The 22,908-nt window shown below is 48.1% G+C and overlaps 1 protein-coding gene across 2 annotated transcripts; it reads right to left on the bottom strand.

Annotated features, from left to right (window-relative positions):
* Positions 1 to 59: 59 nt before the first annotated feature.
* Positions 60 to 6,183, bottom strand: MEN1 (menin 1). 2 transcript variants are annotated; one of them, XM_037838361.1, is made up of 10 exons: positions 6,091 to 6,183; positions 5,239 to 5,699; positions 4,065 to 4,273; positions 3,761 to 3,889; positions 3,429 to 3,469; positions 3,263 to 3,350; positions 2,351 to 2,487; positions 1,800 to 1,935; positions 1,351 to 1,515; positions 60 to 1,172 (listed from the first exon to the last, which is right to left on the bottom strand). In XM_037838361.1, coding segments are annotated over exons 1-10 (1,851 nt in total). In that variant the 5' UTR covers positions 6,093 to 6,183; the 3' UTR covers positions 60 to 689. The 2 variants fall into 2 exon arrangements, with proteins under 2 accessions (XP_037694289.1, XP_037694290.1); XM_037838362.1 differs by having other exon boundaries at positions 6,079 to 6,140.
* Between the last annotated feature and the right edge of the window lie 16,725 nt (positions 6,184 to 22,908).

Here is a 22,908-nt window from a genome sequence, read left to right as displayed (position 1 = left end):
CACTCCCCAGCTGCCCATCCCAGTTTCCCCCGGCAAACACGGACGCACACTTTTTTTTTTTTTTACAAAATGTATTCATCTTCCTTGGAACTGAAAAATAAATCTATGTACAAAACAGGAACAGATCAGGTTCCTCTCGCCCGCTCCCCACCCCATACAGATTTCCTCCGGGGTCCCCCGAGATGCGCTGCCACTCCGGGAGGTTCCCGGGTCTCGGAAGAGAGCCCTTGCTCAGATCTGGGGCCAGCTGGGTCAGGAAGGGGCGGGGCTCAGAGTCACACCGGCTGCGGGCGGAGCTCCGCGCCCCCGGCTCACGCGCTAGCGAGCGGAGGCGGCGGGGATTTAGAAATCCTGCAAACGGCTGAGGGGCTTGGGAGTTCTGAAGTGTAGAAATGTGCTCCTAGGGGCTGAGGAGGTTCTCGGTTCCCGGCCTGGAGGTGGGCCCTGCACCCCTGAGTTCGGGGTGGTGCCTCAGTTCCGAGTTCGGGGCAGGAACCCAGCCTCGCGGCGGGGCCAGAGGTGAGGGTTCAACCGCCGGCCGGGGTTCTATGGGACGCAACCTACATTCCGATGGCCGGGTCAGGGCCCTCGGTTCTGAGCGGAGAGCGAATCCTAAGGTCAGGGGCTGGGGTAGAGTCCGTCCTCCCGGGGCCTGGGTCCCCGCGGGCTGGGGACGGCCCCGGGGTGGCTCAGAGGCCCTTGCGCTGCCGCTTGAGGAAGGAAAGCGTGTAGTCGCTGGGCGTTGACGCCTTCTGCTTCTTCATCTGCACCTGCGACTGCGCCGTGAGCTGCAGCTTGATGGCGCTCGAGTTGATCTTGGTGGCCACCAGCAGCTCTTTCATGCCCTTCATCTTCTCGCTCTGGAAAGTGAGCACCGGCCCCTCCGGCGGCGGCGAGGCGGCGGGCGCCGGGGCTGGGGCCGCGCTGCCGCCCTCGGGGCCGCGGACAGTGCCCGGGACCGTCCCTGGAGGTCGCCGGGGGGGCCCCGGCACCGCGCCTTGGCCTGCGCCGGACCCCTTGTCGAGCGTCGGCTTTTTGGGTGGCGGGGGCTCCTCCGGCTTAGACTCGCGCCGCGGGCCCCGGCGCCGGCCTTCCCGGGCCTCCTCACCCCACGGCTCCTCAGCCTCTGCAGCCTCTCCCTCGCGGCTCACTATGCGCACCTTCTGCCGCACCTGGGCCGACGGGGAGGGCAAGCCAGGGAGAGGTTGCAGGCGGGGGCTGGGACCCCCTAAGCCGCCGCCAAAAGAGGCAGTCCTGGGGGCCCCGGGTGCTGCCTTCGGCCCCTGGGAGCTCCTGGCGCCACCTGTCATCTCCAAACCCCTGCAAACCCCCTTCCCAGCTGCCCCTCACCTGTCCCTCGAAGCGGCCTAGTGACTGCACAAGGAAGGTGGCCCAGCCCACATGCAGCACTGGCGTGGGGCTGCCCTCCTCCCACTTGCAGATGCCATCGTAGAAGCGCAGCAGGTGGGCGAAGCACTCAGGGTCCTGGAGTGCAGAGCCCTGGCTCTGCGTACCCTGGGCAAGGGGGCAGGGAGGGCACAGGTCAGACCCCCCACACCCGCCCCTATGAGAAGGTGCCCACCAGAAGTGACCAGAGGCCAAGAGCCTTTTGTAAAGTCAGTCTTCAGCCAGGCCTGAAACGAGAGCACCCATCCCTACCTCCAACCCACCCCTGGCCATGGAAGGGGCGAGCCTCCACCCCTTTACCTGAAGACAAGGGTGGAAACCCTGAAGCCCCTCAGCCCCTCACAGCCAGGCTCAGGTGGGAGGGGGAACGCAGGCCGGAGCCAGGCCCTCACCTGGGGCTGCTCCCCTGGCCGCTCCTCGCCCGCCTCCAGCAGGCTGGCTGCCTCCTTCAGCAGGTTGGGGATGACGTCGTTGGCTACTTCAAAGAACTCCTTGTAGATCTCCTCGTCTTCCCGGCAGTAGTTGTAGCTGTGAGAGCAGGAGGGCGCTGTGGGGTCTTGGCCACGGTGGGTGGCCCCAGGGACCTGGTCAGGCAGACCCCAGGTTTCCTTCCCTGGGTCTTCCCAGGAACCAGGCAGGTGGTTGGGGTCCTGAGTCCCAGATGACGGTGTCTAGGTCAGCTCAGAGCAAGAGGAGGAGCGTGGGGCTGGGGGTGACAGCCCCGGCATCCAGTAGTTGGAAGGTGGGAGGGGTGGAAAAGGCAAGAAGGGCCTCAGGCCCTAACCAGGGGCCCCTCCCTCCCCTGGCTGGAGGCCCTGCTGCCCAGGACTGGTGGGGAGGGATGCGGCTTGGGTCCCCAGCCTCATCCCAGATGAGAGCAGGTGGAAACAGGACACAGAGTGGGGGAGGCAGGGAGGGCTGAAGCCCCGGTGGGGGTCCTCACTCCTGGATGACAGTGGCTGTGTCGGCCCAGGCCTGCAGGGCTTCACGCACATTGCGGTTGCGACAGTGGTAGCCGGCCAGGTACATGTACGGGTAGATGTGCTCATCCCGGTAATAGGTCTTGGCTGAAGCAATGCCCTGGGGTGGGGCAGAGGGGCCTCAGCAGGCAGCCCCCAGTGGGCACGAATGTCCTGGAGACCACCCCCAGAAGGGGCGACAGGAGGATCCCAAAGAGTCCCCCTCTCCAACCTCACCTGCACTCCCTGCCAGTGCCTCAAACAGGAGTTCCTCACCTGGGTCTGCCAGACAGCTTCTGAGGCCTGGGCCAGCCCGCAGTGGGTGGGGTCCCCCAACAGAGCCAGGCCTAGGGAGGGCGGGGGGCCTGCCCTCCAAGCTCAGGGCCCAACCCACTCCCCAGCTTTCCTACACAAACACTGCAGCCTTCCAAGCCAAGCCCAGCATCCCTTTACTCTCACAGTCAATTGACACCCCTTCCTCACTGCTCCCCACCCCCATTTGACCTCCCTTGTACCCCAGGAAGAACAGTGAGAGGACAGCAGCAAAAGCAAGGCTGAGGGATCAAATCCAGGCCCTGCCACTCACAGGCTGGGACACTGGGACACAAATCCTTCACCCCCAGACAGCCCTGACTGTGCTGATTATAACGACTCCTGTGGGGTGCTGTTCCCCCAGCCCCAGCCTGAAGCTCCTTGAAAGCAGGGACCACATGTGGGTCGTGTCACTGTCCTCTGTACCCAGGCCAGGGTTGGGCACCTGGTAGATGCCCACAGAATGGGAACTGAGTGGATGACTGCCCCATGACACAAAGTTTTTCTCTGCTTGCCTGACCCCTGCCAGCCCCCAGCTACCGTTAAGGGCCTCCCCCCTGTGCCCCCCGCCAAGATGCCCCCACCTTGTGGTAGAGGGTGAGTGGGTCTGGCCGGCCAGGGGTGGGCTCCAGCTCTTCCAGATCTGCCAGGTTCCCCAGCGCCATGGGGTACCTGGGAAACGGGCGTGAGTCCAGGCAGCCACCCAGCACCCCCACACCGAGGCCCAGCCTGGCCCTTCCCCCTACTGACCTTTCCAGATGTCCCAGGTCATAGAGCAGCCAGAGTAGCTTCTAGGGGCCCAAGGAGAGAGGTGTGAGCTGGGGGGAGGTGGGTAGGGTCCTCAGCCTGTCAGGCAGAGGTGGGGTCCAGCAAAATAGGGACCTCCCACCAGGCAGGAAGGGCCAGAATTTGGGAACCAGTCCTTCAGAGTTCACACCCTCACATTCCTGGTCAGGCCAGGAATTAACCCATTTTACAGAAGGGAACACTGAAGCTCAGGGAGGAAGAGTGCCCCCACCCAGGGTCCCACAGCGAGCCAGAGACTTAGCCCAGCCCACTCCCGCCCTAGGGCCCCTCCCCACCTGCTGCAGCTGCAGCAGCTCCAGGGAGTCAGTGTGCAGGTCAATGGAAGGGTTGATGGCACACACCATGAATGCCACCTCCATCTTGCGGTCACAGCGCATGTATGACCCTTTCAGGTACAGCCAGCTCTGGGGAGGGACAAGAGCAAATGTCCCATGATGGCCTGCTCCAGGGAATGACAGCCAGGGGCAGGGCTGTCCCTGGTGGTGGTGATGGGAAGAGGGGAGTGTGGCCCATGGAAGTAAAGTCCCTAGAGTGGCTGGGCTGGCACCGTGTGAGGGGGCAGGGTGGGGGGAGCAGTACCCGCTCGGCCACACCCGCGTTGACCGTCTGGCCCCGGCGGTCCTCATTGCCCTTGCCGTGCCAGGTGACCTCAGCTGTCTGTTCTCCGTTGGGCCCAAACACTACCCAGGCGTGGTCCTCGGACAGGGCCAGGTGGACATCCCGGAGACCAAGGGCCTGGCAGGCCCCTACCACAGCAAAGGCCACACCAGAGCTGTCCAGTTTTGTGCCTGGGGTGGGGTGGGGAACGGGGACGGTAGTGATGGGCCATGCTTTACCTCCCGCCCCGTCTCCAGCCTGTGCCCAGACCTCAGCCACTCCTGCCCACCATTCCTCCACCCTTCCCTCCAATGAGCGCCAACCTTCTCCTTCCCCTGTTAACATCACTCAGCCCCCACAAGAGACCTTCCTGGACCTTTCACAGCTCAACCCAGTCTTTGACCCTCTCCCTTCCCCTTTTCTGCAACCACGGTATATATTTTGTTAATGTAAGGATTTTCCCATTTCCTTTCCCCTATTAGATTACAACAGAGATGACAAAAACAGGAGGCTCTAGCCAACTCTCTTCTCACATACCCTCCAGCAAATACTCCTACTTTATCTCAGCATTCCTCCTGCCAAGCTCAGAGGCAGCCTCAGATTCCGTCTCAACATGGCACCCCAGGACGTGATAGCCATTAAACTGGATTTGGCACAAAGAAAGCGGCTCTTTGCAAGCCCTGAGCCCTCAGCTTCTTGAGGTCAATTCCCTGGTCTGTTTACTTGCAAACATTCTCAGAGATAGTATTCCAGTTCATTCTTTCAAAGGTAGCTCAACTTTGCCTCTTCATCCCACCCTACCCCCCAAAACTGTTGCTGTTCTCTGAGCCCCACGCTGGGCCCCAGGACTCCAGTGGCTGCTCAGTGGCACAGGAGGGAGGGTGCTGAGGGGGTAGAAGGTGGGTTAGTGGATTTGGAGCCAAGTGACCTGCTTATAGTCCCAGCCCTGCCATTCTCTCCAGGTGTCACCTTGGTACATCACTTCCCCTCTCTGGGCTTCCGTTTCTCCCACTCAAACGTGGGACTCACACCTGCCCTGCTGCACAAGTCTACAGGGCTCAACAGGGCTCTGTAAACTGTACAGTGTTGCGGAGAGGCAGGCCAAGGTTCTCAGGTAGGCCACGATGCCCGCCCTTGCCACCTGTCAGGCTCCAACCTGTGATGAAGCTGAAGAGGGACTGGATGTGGGCTCGGTCCTTGAAGTAGGAGCGGCTGAGGCTGTTCCAGATGACATCGGACACCTTCTTCACCAGATCACGGCTGGAGACGCCCCCCTCTCGGGGGTAGAGGGACAGATCGACGGCACCGCGGATCTGGGCAGTGAAGCGGGCATACAGGGCGGCGATGATGGACAGGTCCGCCACGGGGAAGTAGGTGAGGCCGCCCGGGGGGTCGGGCGCGGGGCTGGGCTGGAAGGTGAGCTCAGGCACGTTGGTGGGGATGACGCGGTTGACAGCCAGGAAATGCTCCACGAAGCCCAAAACCAAAGACAAGAGCACCAGGTCCGGCTCTTCTCGGCCCAGCTCCGCGGCGAACAGGCGCACCACGTCGTCAATGGAGCGCAGCGGGAACAGCGTCTTCTGGGCGGCCTTCAGCCCCATGGCGGCGGGCAGCGGCCTGCAGGCGAGTCGAGGGAGGGACGGGCGGGCAGGCAGGTCGAGGAGCCCCCTCCCAGGTTCGGCCGGGTTCCCCACACACACACGCAACTTCCCTGCTTCCTTGCTCCCTTCACCTGCCGCTCATCTGCTCCCCCTCTTTGGTAGGCGAGACCCCTTCAGCCGAGGCTGCAGGGCCTCCTCGACCCCCACAACCCCGGGGGCCCTGACCCCGATGGGGTGCGCCCTAAGGACCCTGCTGAGGACTTCCAATGGCCGCCCCGCCCCCTCCTCCAAACCCTTGTCCCCCGGCCCCTAGCAGCCGGCCCGCGAGACGCCCCCAGGCCAACCCACTCGCCCCAGGCTCGAGGAGAGTCCTGGCCTCGGTCCCCCGCGCCCACCTCCGCGCTTACATCCCACACAAGGCACAGCGGCGCTCGCGGCCTGGAGCCTACTGGGAAATGAAGTTCTGCGTCGCGGGCCGCACTGCCTGCCGGGAAGTGGAGTCCAGGGCTGTCTCCCGCCAGGGCCGAGCCTTGAAATGGTGGCCAGGCCGCGATGGCTTATGGGAGGGGTAGTCTCTGTGCTCTGGGAGTTCCAGGGGCAGGTGAGGATGGAGGCAGCGCCCCCTGCCTGAGGTCCTCAGGGATGGGTGGTTCCATTTCGGGCAGACCAGGTAGGAAGAGGATCCGCAGTGCCTTCTGGGAGATGTAGTCCGGGAAGTGACCAGCCGCGTTCAGGTGATCAACGCGCTGATGTAGGGTCTATGAAGTGTTGGCAAGACGTGAGGAAGACAGGAACTCAAACATTGCTAGTGTATACATGTGTTTAGCTTCTTTAGTTGGGTATTTATCCATATCCATGTAAATATGCCTACCCTACGCCTAGCAGTTTTTCCCTATGTCCATGAGAAAATCGAACGCGTGTGCAAAAAGGAACATCTAAAGAATCACTGTCATTATTTGTAATATGGTACAAGTTTAAAAAAGGGAAGTACTCTAGGCTTCCTAAAATAGATTTCCAGAGCATATGGTTGAGAGAAAACCAGCTGCAGAGCAATATGTATGATGTAATAGCATGTATATTAACTTTTTGAAACCTCAAAACAATACTAATTAATTCGTTCACTTATTTATTCAAAAAACAGATTGACTTGTTCCCCTCCGATGAGCCAGGTGCTCAGTACGAGGCATTGGGTACACAGCAGTGAAAGAAATCCATAAAATATCTTAGCCACTTCTCCTCTGTGGTTTTCTTCTCTGAAAACCCATAACCCCAGACTAATCATGTGAAAACATCCAACAAACCCAAATTGAAGCACATTCTGGAAAATTACCAGCCAGTACTCTTAAAAAATGTCAAGGTAGTAAAAGACAAGAAAAGATGAGAAATTGTAGATTAGAGGGAACTAAGGAAACAGGAGAACTAATTGCAATATGGTATCCCAGGTTGGATCCTGAAACAGAAAAAGGACACTAGTGGAAAATCTGGTGAATAGGGTGACCAACTGTCCCAGGTTTCCCGGGACTGAGGGGATTCCTGGGATGTGGGATTTTCAGTTTTAAAACCGGGAAAGTCCTGGGCAAAGGGGGACAAGTTAGGCACCCTACTGATGAAATCCAAATAAAGTCTGTAGCTTTGTTCATGATTTTCATTAATTATTTTTGGATAAGCATGCCATGGTTAACTTTAGGGAACTTTGTACTATCACTGCAACGCTTCTGTAAATTTAAAATTATTTAAAAATAAAGGTTTTTTTTTTAAGCCCCTGCCCGCATAAAGCTTATATTCTCGTGGCAGAGGCAGACAATACATACGTAAATTAGTATAATGCGTGGTATGTGAGGAACTATCAATGTTAAAAAAATATGAAGCAAAGAAAAGGGATAGGAGTGTCAAAGAGATTGCAGTTTTAGCTAGGATGGTTGGCAAAAGCCTTACTGAAAGGGGGTGGGATTTAAATGAAAACCTGAAGAAGGAATGGGAATAAGCAATGTGGATATTTGGAGGATAAATATTCCAAACAGAATTGCAAACGCCAAAGGCCTCAAGTGGAACTGTACCTGGTGAGTTCAAGGACAAGGCCAGTGTGGCTGTGGTGCCACGTGCAAGGGAAAGATCAGTGGAGCTGGAGTGAGAGTGACAAGGTGGGGTGAGAGCATATAGGGCCTTGAGTTTCAGCTTTTACTCTGGATGAAATGAGGGGCTCCTACAGAGTGTTGAATCACAGTGGTGACGGTGGGCATCCTTGTCTTGTTCCTGATCTTAGACGGAAAGCTTTCAGTCTTCAACCATTGAGTAAGATGTTAGTGGTGGGTTTTTCACAGATGCCCTTTATCACATTGAGGAAGTTTCCTTGTATTCCTACTTTTCTAAGTGTTTTATCAAGCAGAGGTGCTGGATTTTTTTAAATGCATTTTCTGTGTCAATTGAGATAATCATGTTTTTTTTTCTCTTCATTCTGGAGTATTACATCAATTGATTTACTTTTGTTGAACCTCCCTTGCACACCTGGTGTATCAGTTAAGGTTCTAAGGGAAACAGAACCAACAAGAAATATCTGTAAATATAAGATTTTATAAAAGTGTCTCATGCAACTGTGGAGATGCACAAGTCCAAGTTTCATAGGGCAAGATGCACGAGTCCAGACTCCATAAAGCAGGCAGTGAACTGGCAACTCGGATGAAGGTGTTCGATGAACAGCTCAGGAAATGCTTCACTGGCTAGCCAAAAAAGAAGTGAAGGTTCTCTGTCTTTCTCGCTTAAAAGTTTTCAACTGATTGGATTAAACCCAGCTGATTGAATTCTCTCATTGAGGAAGACATGCCCTTCATTGATGTAATCAGTTATAGGTGTAGTCAACTGACTGAGGATTTAATAAACTAGCCTTCTGGTTTATTAAGCAGCCACAAATGTCTTTGCAGGAACGATTAGGCCAGTGCTTGCTTGACCAGACACCTGGACACCATCACCTGGTCAAGTTGACACATGAACCTAACCATCACAGTCCACTCCTTGTCAACTTGGCACTAATTCACATCACCTTATATCATACTTAATCTCTAAATAGAGCACAATTACAGACATATATTTCGCCTAGCAATACTCAGCTGTCCTGCATACAACAAGAAATGTGCTAAATCTCTCCAGAATAGGGTGCAAACCCTTGGGTAACATTGACTCTTTTTTTTCCTGATTCAGTTTTATTGAGCTATATTCACATACCCTGCAATCATCTACAGTGTACAATCAATTGTTCATAGTACCATCATATAGTTGTGCATTCATTACCACAAGCAATTTTTGAACGTTTTCTTTACTCCAAAAAAAATAAGAATAAGAATAAAAATAGAAGTAAAGAAGAACACCCAAAACATTTCATGCCCTCCATTCCCCTTATTATTCATTCAATTTTTAAATTTAAATATATTCACATACCATACAATCATCCAAAGTATAAAACAATTGTTCACAGTATCATCATATAGTTGTGCAATCATCACCACAATCAATTTTTGAACATTTTCTTTACTCAAAAAATCAAAATAAGAATAAAAATAAAAGTAAAAAGACCACCCAAAATGTCCCTTACCCTTGTGCCAGTTTGGATGTATTATGTCCCCCAAAATGCCACGTTCTTTGATGCAATCTTGTGGGGGCAGACATATTAGTGTTGATTAGGTTGGAATCCTTTGACTGAGTATTTCCATGGAGATGTGACTCAATCAACCAATCAACAATGGGTGAGACCTTTGACTGGATAGTTTCCATGGAGGTGTTACCTCACCTGTTCAGGGTGGGTCTTAATTAAATCACCGGAGTCCTATAAAAAGTTCACAGAGAGAAGAAGCAGAGAGCAGCTGTGAGTGACATTTTGGAGAACTGCTGCAGCTTACAGAGACATTTGGAAGATGGCCATTGAAAGCTGATGCTGACATTGTGGAGAACGCCATTTTGAAATGCAGCCTGGGAGCAAGCAGATGCCAGCCATGTGCCTTCCCAGCTAACAGAGGTTTTCCGGATGCCAATGGCCTTTCTCCAGGGAAAATACCCTATTGTTGATGCCTTACCTTGGACACTTTATGGCCTTAAGACTGTAACTTTGTAACCAAATAAACCCCCTTTATAAAAACCAATCCATTTCTGGTATTTTGCAAAATGGCAGCATTAGCAAACTGGAACACCTCTCCTCCCCCATATTATTCATTTACTTTTTGTCCCCATTTTTCTAATCTTTTGTCAATACACTGGGTAAAGGGACTGTGAGCCATGAGGTTTTCACAATCATAGAGTCACAACTTATAAGCTATATGATTATACGATCACCTTCCAGAATCAAGGCTACTGAATTGCAGTTCAACAGTTTCAGGTATTTCCTTCTAACTATTCTAATAAACTAAAAACTAAAAAGGGATATCTATATAATGCATTAGAATTACCCCCAGAATGACCTCTCGACTCCATTTGAAATCTCTCAGCCACTGAAACTATTTTGTTTCATTTCTCTTCCCCCTTTTGTTCGAGAAGGCTTTCTCAATCACATGACACAGGGTCCAGGCCCATCCCCAGGAGTCACGTCCCACATTGCCAGGGAGATTTATACCCCTGGGAGTCATGTCCCATGTAGGGGGGAGGGCAGTGAGTTTACCTGTTGAATGGGCTTAGAGAGAGAGGCCACATCTGAGCAACAAAAGAGATTCTCTGGGGGTGACTCTTAGGCACAATTATGAGTAGGCTTAGCCTCTCCTTTGCAGTAACAAGCTTTACAAGGCAAGCCCCAAGATCGAGGGTTTGGCCTACCAAGCTGGTAGTCCCTAGTGCTTGCAAGAATATCAGAAATTCCCCAGCTGGGGAAGTTTACTATTTCCACGTTTCCCCCGGTCCCTCAAGGGGGCTTTGCAAATACTTTTTCTTCTCTGCTCAAATTACTCTGGGTTATATCAGGGCTTCATGCTAACCTGTACAAACCAACAAGGTCTCACTCCCTAGTCAAGTTTCCATGTAATTATGTATTTGAGTAAACTGACCATACAAGTTAAATTATATAGTGTGCTACAGAAAATATATATTTTGCACCATATAAACTCTTTTCCTTTGGTCCCACACAGAAGTCAAAGTTTTACGACCCAGTTAATATCATACCCTTTAGTCTGATCTACCCCAATCTCAACCAGGTTCATTTTGTTCATATCTCCAATCGAAGTCTGATTTCCTTTTCAGTCTCTTTAGCAGTTGATTCATGGGGCAATGCCAATACACACAGCTGCTGAACTCTGGCTCTGAGTCCCAGGTGCCACACAGACACCCAAAGCTCCAGGGACTGACAACATCACACATAAACAGCTCAGTATCTCAAAATTTAGAAATAACCATTACAGCTCTTGAATAGATGTGACTGCTGTAAGAGCTTACATTCTAGGAACCTTTATATAAGACTTCCCCTTATAACCCATGCTCTCAGATTCAATTCTCAGAGTTTGCACAATATATTAGTCCATATTAGTGAGTCATTATAATGTTTGTTTTTTCATTTCTGGCTTTTTTCACTCAACCTACTGTCCTCATGGTCCATTCACTTCATTGCGTACCTCACAACTTCATTCCTCCTTGCTGCCCCCTTATGCAAAAAACATTCTTAAATTTGTACATTTAATCATACTCATCGACCACTCTAGGTTTCGCTAAGTTATACAGTCCCAGTCTTTATCTTCTATCTTTCCTTCTGGTATCATATATACCCCTAACCTTCCTCTTTCAACTGTATTCACAGTCATCTTTTTTGTGTATTTACAGTATTGTGCTACAATCACACAATATTGTGCTATCCATTTCTAGATCTACAAGTCAGTCCTCTAGAACATCCATACTCCTTCAACATCAAATGCCTGATCTCTACCATCTTTCTATCTCCTGATATCTTCATTTATACACACTTCTCCAAACCTCTCTCTCCTGTCTTTTCCCATCTGTCTGTAGCACTCCCTTTAGTATTTCCTTTAGAGGAGGTCTCCTGTTAACAAACTCTCTCAGTGTCTGTTTATCTGTAAATATTTTAAACCCTCACTCATTTTTGAAGGATAGTTTTGCCAGATATAGGATTCTTGGTTGGCAGTTTTTCTCCTTCAGTATCTTGAATATATCATACTGCTGCCTTCTTGCCTCCATGGTTTCTGCTGAGAGATCTGCAGTTAGTCTTTTCAAGCTTCCCTTGAATGTGATTGATTGCTTTTCTCTTGCTGCTTTCAGAATTCTCTCTTTGTCTTTGACATCTGAAAATCTGATTAGTAAGTGTCTTGGAGTAGGTCTATTTGGATCAATTCCATTTGGGGTACACTTGCTTCTTGGACCTGTAATTTTGTGTCTTTCATAAGAGTTGGGAAATTTTCATTGATTATTTCCTCTATTATTGCTTCTGCTGCTTTTCCTCTCTCTTCTCCTTCTGGAATACCTATAACACATATATTCATGTGCTCCATTTTGTCATTCAGTTCCCTGAGACCCTGCTCATATTTTTCCATTATTTTCCCTATCTGTTCCTTTGTGTGCAGGATTTCAGACGTCCTGTCCTCCTGCTCATTGATCCTTTCTTCTGCCTCTCAAAGTCTGCTATGGTTTGTCTCCATTGTGTTTTTCATCTCTTCTATTGTATCTTTCATTCCCATAAGTTCTGCCATTTGCTTTTTTCAAGCATACAAATTCTTCCTTATGATTACCCAGTGTTTTCTTTACATACTTCATCTCTTTTGTTGCATTCTCTCTTATCTCGTTGATTTGGTTTAAGATTTGTTTTAAATCAAACATCTGTAATTAGTTGTTTCAACTCCTGAATCTCAGTTGAAATGTTACTTTCTTCCTTTGACTGGGCCATATTTTCCCATTTCCTGATGTGGCTCATGATTTTTTGCTTTCTGGGCATCTGATTTTCTTGATTGGTTTATTCTGGAGGTTGATTTCTCTCTTTTGCCTAAGGTTTTCTTGTTGGTGGTCTTTGATCTCTATCTTTTCTTTGTTTCTCTCCCCGGTCATTTGTCAGATTGGCTCTGCCCCCCAGTCTTCACTCCCATATCGGGTGCCCACTGTGACCTGCCACAGGGATGGGAGGTAAGCACTGGGCACCCCAGCAAGTTCACTCTGTGTGGTAATACAAATCTGCTGGCTTCCAATGGTGCTCTGTTTTCCAATGGCTAGCAGGACCTGGGTTTGTTTTGGAGCCCTGCTTTAACAGGTGGATCTTCCCTATTTCTCAGCTAAAAGAGGGCTGGGTTTCCATACAGGGCATTTAGACCAGCTCCTGTGCTCCTAAGAAAGGGTCTCTGAAGCATCTTTTAAAAAGTGTTTTACTTCCCTTGCACTTTCTGGACTGACCAGCAGATGGCACTGTTCGGTAACTTAATTGTCATCAGAGGCTGCTTTGCCTCAGAGCACAGGCTGTGTCTGACCCAGCGGAGTGAAACTGCCAGACTCCTATACCCTCAATTTGCCTGCCAAAATCTAGCTCCATGTAGGGCTCCACCTGTGGCAAAGTACTCCTTTAGCTGACCCAGCACTCCAGCTGCTGCTTCCTTCAACGGTGGGGGAAGGGCTTTCAGACCCAGGGCTGAAAACAGTGTCTGTCCATGTTTTCTCGGTCTCTTTCTCCCTCACTGATTTGGGCATTGAAATATCCTCCCCTATACACAGGGTATTTTTCACTGCCATGAGATTTTAAAATCTGTGTCCCTGGTAGGAGGGGTCCTGTCTGCTCTTTCTGTGCCTTTCCCACACAGAGATCAAGTGAGGGGAGGGGAGAGGACTGGCTGGTCTGGGATGGAAAATTTGTACCTGATATTTCTTCTCTTTCTTCAACTGAGCATCTGCAGGGTCTTTCTCCAGTCTATATCCTCCTCCAGAGTTTCAAACAACTCACAATTGTCCTTTTCTTCATTGAATCTCTGGAGAGATTACATTGCCATGTTGATGACGTCACTCAACATTGCTTCTTAAACTTGATTTCCTGTAACTTAAATACTCTGAAATGAACAATACCACTAATGTTATATGATAAGGGGATAAGATAGAGAAGAAAACAAAGATACTTGCTTTACAGACAAACAGACATACTCATCTAAAAACAAGGAGGAAATATTCACGCCATCACAGTCCTCATTTCTGTAACTAATCATGTGGCCCTAGTTCATATTTATCACTACCTTCTTTTGCTACCCATTCCATGTTCTCTGAAATGCTCACAAGCACTTCACCTGGCTATGATTCTTTGCCTGGTGGGGTGACCCAAATCTTCATTCCCAAAGTTTCTGGGTCATTGGTAGTCCTGCCTAGATTGGGTTTTTGCAGTTTTCCATTGACTTTAATCACAGGGCCTGTACTAAGAGATGCCCTAAGGGATCCCTGTATTCCAGGAAAACTCTTCTTTACTTCCACTGTGTAGTTGCAGTGCTATTTCCCCTTGATAGGGTCCATCATCCCAGCCAATACAATAATTCCGTTCCTTGTCTGTTGATTCAGAGCCATGAGACACCCACAATGGTCAGGTAGCAGTCTTAACTTCCAGTTCAATGGAATTATTGTTGTATCTTCTGGTAGAAGCACTTCTCCTTTTGAAACTAAGACTTGTAGACCAGCAGAGCTTAAGGTTGCAGGGACAAGAAGAAAAAATTTCCTAGTGGATCACTAGGAGTGATAGTGCATGGTGCCACTCCTGTTTCCACCCATTGACTCCTGGACCCATGAATCCTGGCTATGGGAGAAACAGCCCCATAGAGTGGATGCTGATTCAGAGCATACACAGCCTCCTGGAGAACACTGCCCCAGGCCTGCAAGGTATTGCCACCTAGTTGGTGCCATAATTGAGACTTCAAAAGGCCATTCCACGGTTCTGTCAACTCAGCTGCCTCTGGATGATGGGGAACATGGTAAGACCAGAGAATTCCAAGAGCATGTGCCCATTCCCTAAGTTCATTTGCTGTGAAGTGGGTTCCTTGGTCAGAAGCAATGTTATGTGGAATATCATGATGGTGGATAAGGCATTCTGTAAGTCCATGGATGGTAGTTTTGGCAGAAGCATTGTGGGCGGGGAGAGCAAACCCATATCTGGGGTATGTCTATTCCAGTGAGAACAAATCACCGCCCCTTCCATGATGGAAGTGGTCCAATGCAATCAACCTGCCACCAGGTATCAGACTGATCACCTCAGGGAATGGTGCCATATCAGGGACTGAGTTTGGCACTCAGCAATGGCTGTGCCAGGTCAGCCTTGGTGAATGGAAGTCCATATTGCTGAGCCCATGCATAACCTCCATCCCTACCACCATGATCACTTTGTTCATGAGCCCATTGGGCAATGACAGGAGTGGCTGGGGAAAGAGGCTGGTATCCACCGAAAGGGTCATCTTATCCACTTGATTATTAAAATCTTCCTCTGCTGAAGTCACCCTCTGATGAGCATTCACATGGGACACAAATATCTTCATGTTTTTTGCCCACTCAAAAAGGTCTATCCACATACCTCTTCCCCAGACTTTTTTGTCACCAATTTTCCAATCTTGTTCCTTCCTAGTTCCTGACCATCTAGTCAATCCATTAACAGCCCATGAAACAGTATACAAATGCACCTCTGGTCAGTTCTTCCAAGCAAAATGAACAAGCAGGTGCACTGCTCAAAGTTCTCACCACTGTCCCTCAGGGAAATCCCAGAAAGGGGCTGCAGTGCTGCAGCTGTCCACTTTCGAGTGGTACATGCATATTGTGCAGAACCATCTGTAAACCAGGCACGAGTTTTCTCTTCCTCAGTCAATTGATTGTAAGGAACTCCCCAAGATGCCATAGCTGTGGGCTGGGAAAGAGAAGGTAATGTGGCAGAAGTGGGGGCCATGGGCATTTGGTCCATTTCTTCATGTAACTTACTTGTGCCTTCAAGACCCCCTTGAGCTCTATCTCCATTTCCATTTTATGATGGAGTGCTGTTGTGCATGCCCAACTCATTGCTTGGCAGATCGGACAATATCCAGCTCATGATAGGTAACTCAGGTCTCATGGTAACTTGGTGGCCCATGGTTAAGCATTCTGTCTCTACTAAGGCCCAACAGCAGGCAAAAAGCTATTTCTCAAAAGGCAAGTAGCTATCTGCAGAAGATGGTAGGGCTTTACTCCAAAATCCTAAGGGCATCCAGTTGTGATTCTCCTATAGAAGCCTGCCAAAGGCTGCAAATGGCATCTCTATTTGCCACTGACACTTCCAGCACCATTGGGTCACCTGGATCATATGGTCCAAGTGACAGGGCAGCTTGCACAGCAGCCTGGACCTGTCTCAGAGCCTCATCTTGTTCTGGTCCCCACTCAAAACTAGAAGCTTTTCTGGTCACTCAGTAAATGGGCCAGAGTAGCACACCCAAATGAGGAATATGTTGTCTCCAAAATCCAAAGAGGCCAACTAGGCATTGTGCCTCTTTTTTTGGTCATAGGATGGGCCAGATCCAACAGCTTATCCTTTACCTTAGAAGGAATATCTCAACATGCTCCACACCACTGGAACCTATAAATTTTACTAAGGTGGAAGGCCGCTGTATTTTTGTTGGATTTATCTCCCATCCTCTGACATGCAAATGCCTTACCAAGAAATCTAGAGTAGTTGCTACTTCTTGCTCACTTGTTCCAATCAACATGATATCATCAATATAATGGACCAGTGTGATATCTTGTGGGAGGGAGAAATGATCAAGATCCCTGCAGACAATATTATGATAGGGCTGGAGAGTTGATATACCCCTGAGGTAGGACAGTGAAAGTATACTGTTGGCCTTGCCAGCTGAATGCAAATTGTTTCTGGTGGTCCTTACTGAAAGCTATTGAGGAAAAAGCATTTGCCAGCTCAATAGCTGCATACCAGGTAGCAGGGGATGGGTTGATTTGCTCAAGCAATGATACCACATCTGGACCAGCAGCTGCAATTGGAGTCACCACATGGTTAAGCTTATGATAATCCACTGTCATCCTTCAAGACCCATCTGTTTTCTGCACAGGCCCAACAGGAGAATTGAATGGGAATGTGGTGGGAATCACCAGCCCTCCATCCTTCAAGTCCTTAAGAGGGGCATTAATCTCTGCAATCCCTCCAGGAATCCAGTATTGCTTCTGGTTTATTATTTTGCTAGGCAAGGGCAGTTCTAGTGGTTTCCACTTGGCCTTTCCTACCATAATAGCCCTCACTCCATGAGCCAGGGAACCAATGTGGGGATTCTGTCAGTTGCTGAGTATGTCTATTCCAATTAAGCATTCTGGAACTGGGGAAATAACCACAGAATGGGTCTGGGGACCCACTGGACCTACTGTGAGATGGACATGAGCTGTCGATCACCTGACTTCCATAAGCCCCAACTCTGACTGATGGATCAGAGTGATGTTTTGGGTCTCTGGGAATTAATGTCACTTCTGAACCAGGGTCTGATAATCCCCCAAATATCTAATCATTTCCTTTTCCCCAGTGCACATTTACCCTGGTAACAGGCCATAAGTCCCCTGGGGAAGGCTGGGAGGAAGATTCACAGTGTAAATTTTTGGCAGTGAAACAAGATCCTTCCCCAAGGGTACCCAGCCTTCCCCTCACTCAAGGGACTCAGGGTCTGTAAACTATCTCAAGTGTGGGAATTGATTAAGGGGCTGTGACTCTCTGTGTAATTCAAGTTAGACTTTTTTTCACTTGACCTAGAATTCTTTTGCTTATACAGATCAAACAAGAATTTAGTAGACTTCCCATCTATTTTACTTCTAGGTACTCCGTGACCTACTAGTCAACACCATAAGTCTCTGTGAGTCAGATCATTTTAACTGCTGCTTTGAGCCTGTTTTCCACTATGGTAGCCACGCCCACCTTGTCTTTGGTGATTAACCGTGGCCACATGGCTTCTGCTAACTCGGGATCCAATTATCCCCACTGTGTTTAAGGATTCCAGCTCAGTGATGGCAGTTCCCACAGTAATATCTGACCTAAGAGAAGGGCGACTACAGAGCTCTTCAGGGATGATGGAGCTAGTCTCACAAATTTATTCCTCACAGTCCTGGTAAAAGGTGTGTCCTCTGGACATTTCAGGGGTGTGTGAGCAGGTCTTTCATGGTAAATCCATGCTAACATTCCAATTTCTCTAAGTCTTTGAATTCCCTCCTCTACATTTCAACTTCAGGTAATGTCAGCCACCTTTTGATCCATGTTTCAGCCAACCACTCAAACTGTTAACGCCCTTTCTAACCCCTCAAGCTACAACACTGAATGCAGCATCTCTGCTTAGTGGGCCCATATCAATAAATTCAGCCTGATTCAATGTTATATTCCTTCCACCATTATCCCATACATATCCATTCCCACACATATCCCCCTGATTTCTGTCTATATAAATTGGAAAACCCATGCAGTTCATTTGGAGTCAGTTCTTCATGGGTCACACTTTGGACCTCACCCTTCAGGGCCTATTGGTACTTTAGTCTAGTTACAGGGCTTGAAGAAAAGAGTGGTGGTGCAGGTGGGTCATGCAAAGAATTAGAAGTGCCCCTCAAGCCATTTACCTCAGGACATTCTGTTGCAGTTTCATCTTGTGAAACAGGATTAATCTCTCCAGAGGACTGAGGGCTGCTTCCTCAGGGGAGGTGATTTATAGGTTTAGCAGGCACTGAAGGGTCAATCTCTTTAGGTGGAGGTTGGATGGCAGGCTCCTCAGGGCAGACTAGAGGTGGGGAAGCTGTTTCCTCAAAGCAGACTGAAGGATGGGTAGCTGTCTCCTGGGGGGAGGGGGTGCTGTTTCCTCAGGGCAGGCCATTACAGGTATGTCTAACAAAGATTCAGAAGAATCCAGGGTTCCAGTGTCACACTGCCATTATTATCAATCCATATGTCCCTATCCCAAGTTTCAGCATCCAATCCTTTTCCAATCAATCAATCAATGCCTTTTCTTTACTCACCCTTGGAGGATGAGACTAGTTTACATTGTAAATCTGCTACTCACACAATGAGACTCTGGGTCTGGTTTTCAGAAATATCAAGTCTGTGGCCAAAGGAAATAAGATTTTCTTTCAGGGCATGCATAGAAACTGTTCTGGTTTGTTAATGCTGCTGTTCTGCAAAACACCAGAAATGGATTGGCTTTTATAAACAGGGTTTATTTGGTTATAAAGTTACAGTCTTAAGGTCATAAAGTGTCCAAGGTAAGGCATCAACAATAGGGTACCTTCACTGGAGAAAGGCCATTGGCATCTGGAAAACGTCTGTTAGCTGGGAAGGCATGTGGCTGGTGTCTGCTTGCTCCTAGGTTGTGTTTCTCCAAAATGTCAGCATCAATTTTCAACGGCTGTCTCCAAATTTCACTGTAAGCTGCAGCTCTAAGGCCCTTCTGTTTATGGGCTCTTTTATAAGACTCCACTGAACTAATCAAGGCCCACTCTGAATGGGTGGGGCCACACCTCCATGGAAATATTCAATCAACAGTCACACCCTAATCAAATGTGTTACTAGTCACATCTCCATGGAAACAGCCAAATCCAAAGATTCTAACCTAATCAACACTAATATGTTCACCCCCACAAGATTGCATTAAAGAACATGGCTTTTTCTGGGGGACATAAATATATCCAACTGGCCCATTCCACCCCCTGGACCCCAAAAAAGACATGATCTTTCCATATGCAAAATACATTCATCCCATCACAATATCACAGAAAGTTAAATCATGTCAGTAACAATAGTTAAGTACAAGATTCCATCAAAATCAGTTACAGGCATGGTCTGTCCTAAAGCTAAATTCCCCTGTAGCTGTGGACCTGTGAAACTTAGAAAAATTATCTGCTGCCAATATACAAAGGAGGGACTGTCATAAGATAAACGTTCCTATTGCCATAAGGAGAAATGTTAAGGAAAACAGGGTTTAAGGGACCAAAACAGTTCCTAAAACCTGCAGGGCAAACTCCATTAAATTTCAAAGCCTGAGAGTCATTTATCAAATGACACTGTATCCTTGGGGCTTAAGAGAGTGGGAGTCCAACCCTTTCCAAGGGCCTTTGCAGCAGTCCTTTTCTCTCCAAACGCTGGGGTGAATGCTCCAACATATCCACATTGGGGAGATGTGCTGGTTTCGATATATTATGTACCCCAAAATGCCATTATCTTTGGTGCAATCTTGTGTTGGAAGACATATTAGTGTTGATTAGGTTTTGGAATCCTTGGGTGTTTCCATGGAGATGTGACTCAGCTGTGGACAAGACTTTTGGTTGGATAATTTCCATGGAGGTATTGTCCTGCCCATTCAGGGTGGGTCTGAATTAAATTACTAGAGCACTATATAAGCTCAGACAGAAGGAGTGAACTTGCTACAGCCAAGAGGGACACTTTGAAGAACGCGCAGAAGCTGAGAGAGTAGCTGCAGATGAGAGACAGTTGAAGACAGCTGTTGAAAGCAGACTCTTGCTCCGGAGAAGTTAAGAGAGGAAAAATGCCCCAAAAGCAACTAAGAGTGACATTTTTGAGGAACTGCAGCCTAGAGAGGAATGTCCTGGGAGAAAGCCATTTTGAAACCAGAACTTTGGAGCTGACCCCAGCCATGTGCTTTCTCAGCTAACAGAGGGTTTCTGGACACCATTGGCCATTCTCCAGTGAAGGTACTTGTATTAGTTAGGGTTCTCTAGGGGAACAGAATCAATGAGAGGTGTCTCTGACTATCAAATTTGTAAATGTGACTCATGCAACTGTGGGTATGCACTAGTCCAAATTCTGTAGAGCAGTCAGAAAACGGCCAACTCCAAGGAAAATGTCCAATGAACTCCTCAGGAAACAAACCAGCAACTTCGACAAACTCCTCAGGAAATGAACTGGGATCTTCGATGAACGTGTTCAATGAACTCCTCAGGAAATGAACAGGCAACTTCGATGAACTCCTCAGGAAATGCTTCACTGGGCAGCCAAAGAAGAAGTGAAGGTCCTCTATCTGTCTCGCTTATAAGTCTTCAATTGATTAATTGGATTAAATCCAGCCAATTGCATTCTCTCATTGTGGAAGACATGCCCTATGGTGAGTCATCAGTCACAGCTGCAGTCAATTGACTGATGATTTAATAAACCAGCCTGTTGGTTTATTAACCAGCCACAAACATCCTCACAGCAATTGTTAGGCAAGTTGTTGCTTGACCAGACAGCTGGGTACTATCACCTGGCCAAGTTGACACATGAACCTATCACTGTACCCAATTGTTGATGACTTACCTTGGACACTTTATGGCCTTAAGACTGTAACTGTGTAACCAAATAAACCCCCTTTATAAAAGCTGATCCATTTCTGGTGTTTTGCATTCTGGCAGCAAAAAACTAGAACAGGAGACCACCTTCTTCTTGGCCCCACAGAAACCTTTACATCTGTCATATGGCACTTAAGTTTCAAATTTGAAGCCTTTAGCTCATCCCTTTCTCTTATAACTTTATCCAGTGTATCTAAGAGCAACTAGCCAACATCATTATACCTCTTAACTCCACAAAACTCTGTTAAGGGGTTAAAACACTGTCAGCCAGAGCCTTGCCTCAAAGAAAAGTATGATTAGGAGAATCAAATGGTGACATTTTGCTTATCTCTATTGCCATCTCACGCCATGGACTGTCAGTGCCATCTTGATGAAAGGAAATGGAGTCATTAGTGCCTTTGAATCTAATTAGAATAGAAAGCCAATTGTAAATGCCCAATTTAAGACTCTGTTTCTCAAGACCCCACTCCTGGTACCAAGCTGTATTAGTTAGGGTTCTCTACAGAAACAGAACCAGTGAAAGATATCTGTAAATATAAGATTTTATAAAAGTGTCTCATGCAACTGTGGGGATGCACAAGTTCAAGTTCTGTAGGGCAGGATGCATGAGTCCAAATTCTGTAGGGCAGGCAGTGAACTGGCAACTCTGATGAAGGTGTTTGATGAACTCCTCAGGAAATGCTTCACTTGCTAGCCAAAAAAAAGTGAAGGTTCTCTCTCTTTCTCCCTTAAAAGTTTTCAACTGATTGGATTAAATTAGGCTGATTGAATTCTCTCATTGAGGAAGACACACCCTTCATTGATGCAGTCAGTCACAGGTGCAGTCAATTGACTGATGATTTAATAAACCAGCCTTCTGGTTTATTAACCAGCCACAGATGTCCTTGTAGTAATGGTTAGGCTAGTGCTTACTGGACCAGACACCTGGACACCACCACCTTGCCAAGTTGACACATGAACCTAACCATTACACCTGGGATAAATCCCACTTGATTGTGATGCATAATTCTTTTAATGTGCTGTATAATTCAGTTTGCTAGGATTTTGTTGAGGATTTTTGCATCTATATTAATTAGGGATACTGGTCTCTAATTTTCTTTTCTTGCGGTATCTTTATCTGGCTTTGGTATGAGGGTGATGTTTGAGCCTCACAGAATGAGTTAGGGGTGTTCCCTCTTCTTCAAATTTCTTTGGAAGTGTTTGAGCAGGATTGGTGTTAATTCTTCTTCAAATGTTTGATAAAATTCACCAGTAAAACCATTGGTCCTGGGCTTTCCTTTGTTGGGAGGTTTTTTATTGGATTCAATGTCTTTACTAGTTATTGGTTTGCTGAGATGTGTTTCTTCTTGAGTCAGTCTAGGTAGTTTGTGTGATTCTAGGAATTTGTCCATTTCATCTAGGTTTATCTAATTTGTTGCTGTAGTTCTTCATAGTATCCTCTTATAGTCCTTTTTATTTCTGTGGGGTTGATAGTATGTCCCCCTTTTCATTTCTGATTACAATTATTTGCATCCTCTCTTTTTTTCTTTGTCATTCTAGCTGTCAATTTTATTGATCATGTCAAAGAACCAACTTTTGGTGTTGTTGATCCTTTTTCTTTTTTTTTTTTTTTTTTTAATTCTGTCATTTGTCTCCACTCTAATATTTATTTTTCTTTTTTCTGCTTACTTTGGATTTAGTTTGCTTTTTCTAGATCCTCTAGTTTCGATTTGAGGTCTTTCTTCTTTTTCAATTTAAGCATTTAGAGCTCAGCAGCCTGGCCAGGGTGGGGAGGGTGGGGGAAGTGGGATGCTGGATACCCTCATGTGCCATCCAGATCCATTTCCAGCCCTCTCCACCTGCTCAGTGCCCCAAGGCTACCCTCAGAGATCTAACTGGACTCTTAGGTCCTGTGGTGGCTGGCTGGGTTTGGACAAGGGAGGTGGGAGATTGGAAGGAGAGTGTAGAGTGAGGTCAAGGAA

Source organism: Choloepus didactylus, chromosome 6 (assembly GCF_015220235.1).
Source record: "Choloepus didactylus isolate mChoDid1 chromosome 6, mChoDid1.pri, whole genome shotgun sequence".
Taxonomy (NCBI): Eukaryota; Metazoa; Chordata; class Mammalia; order Pilosa; family Megalonychidae; genus Choloepus; species Choloepus didactylus.
Note: the sequence above shows the minus strand (reverse complement) of the source record. Positions and strands in the feature narration are given on the sequence as shown.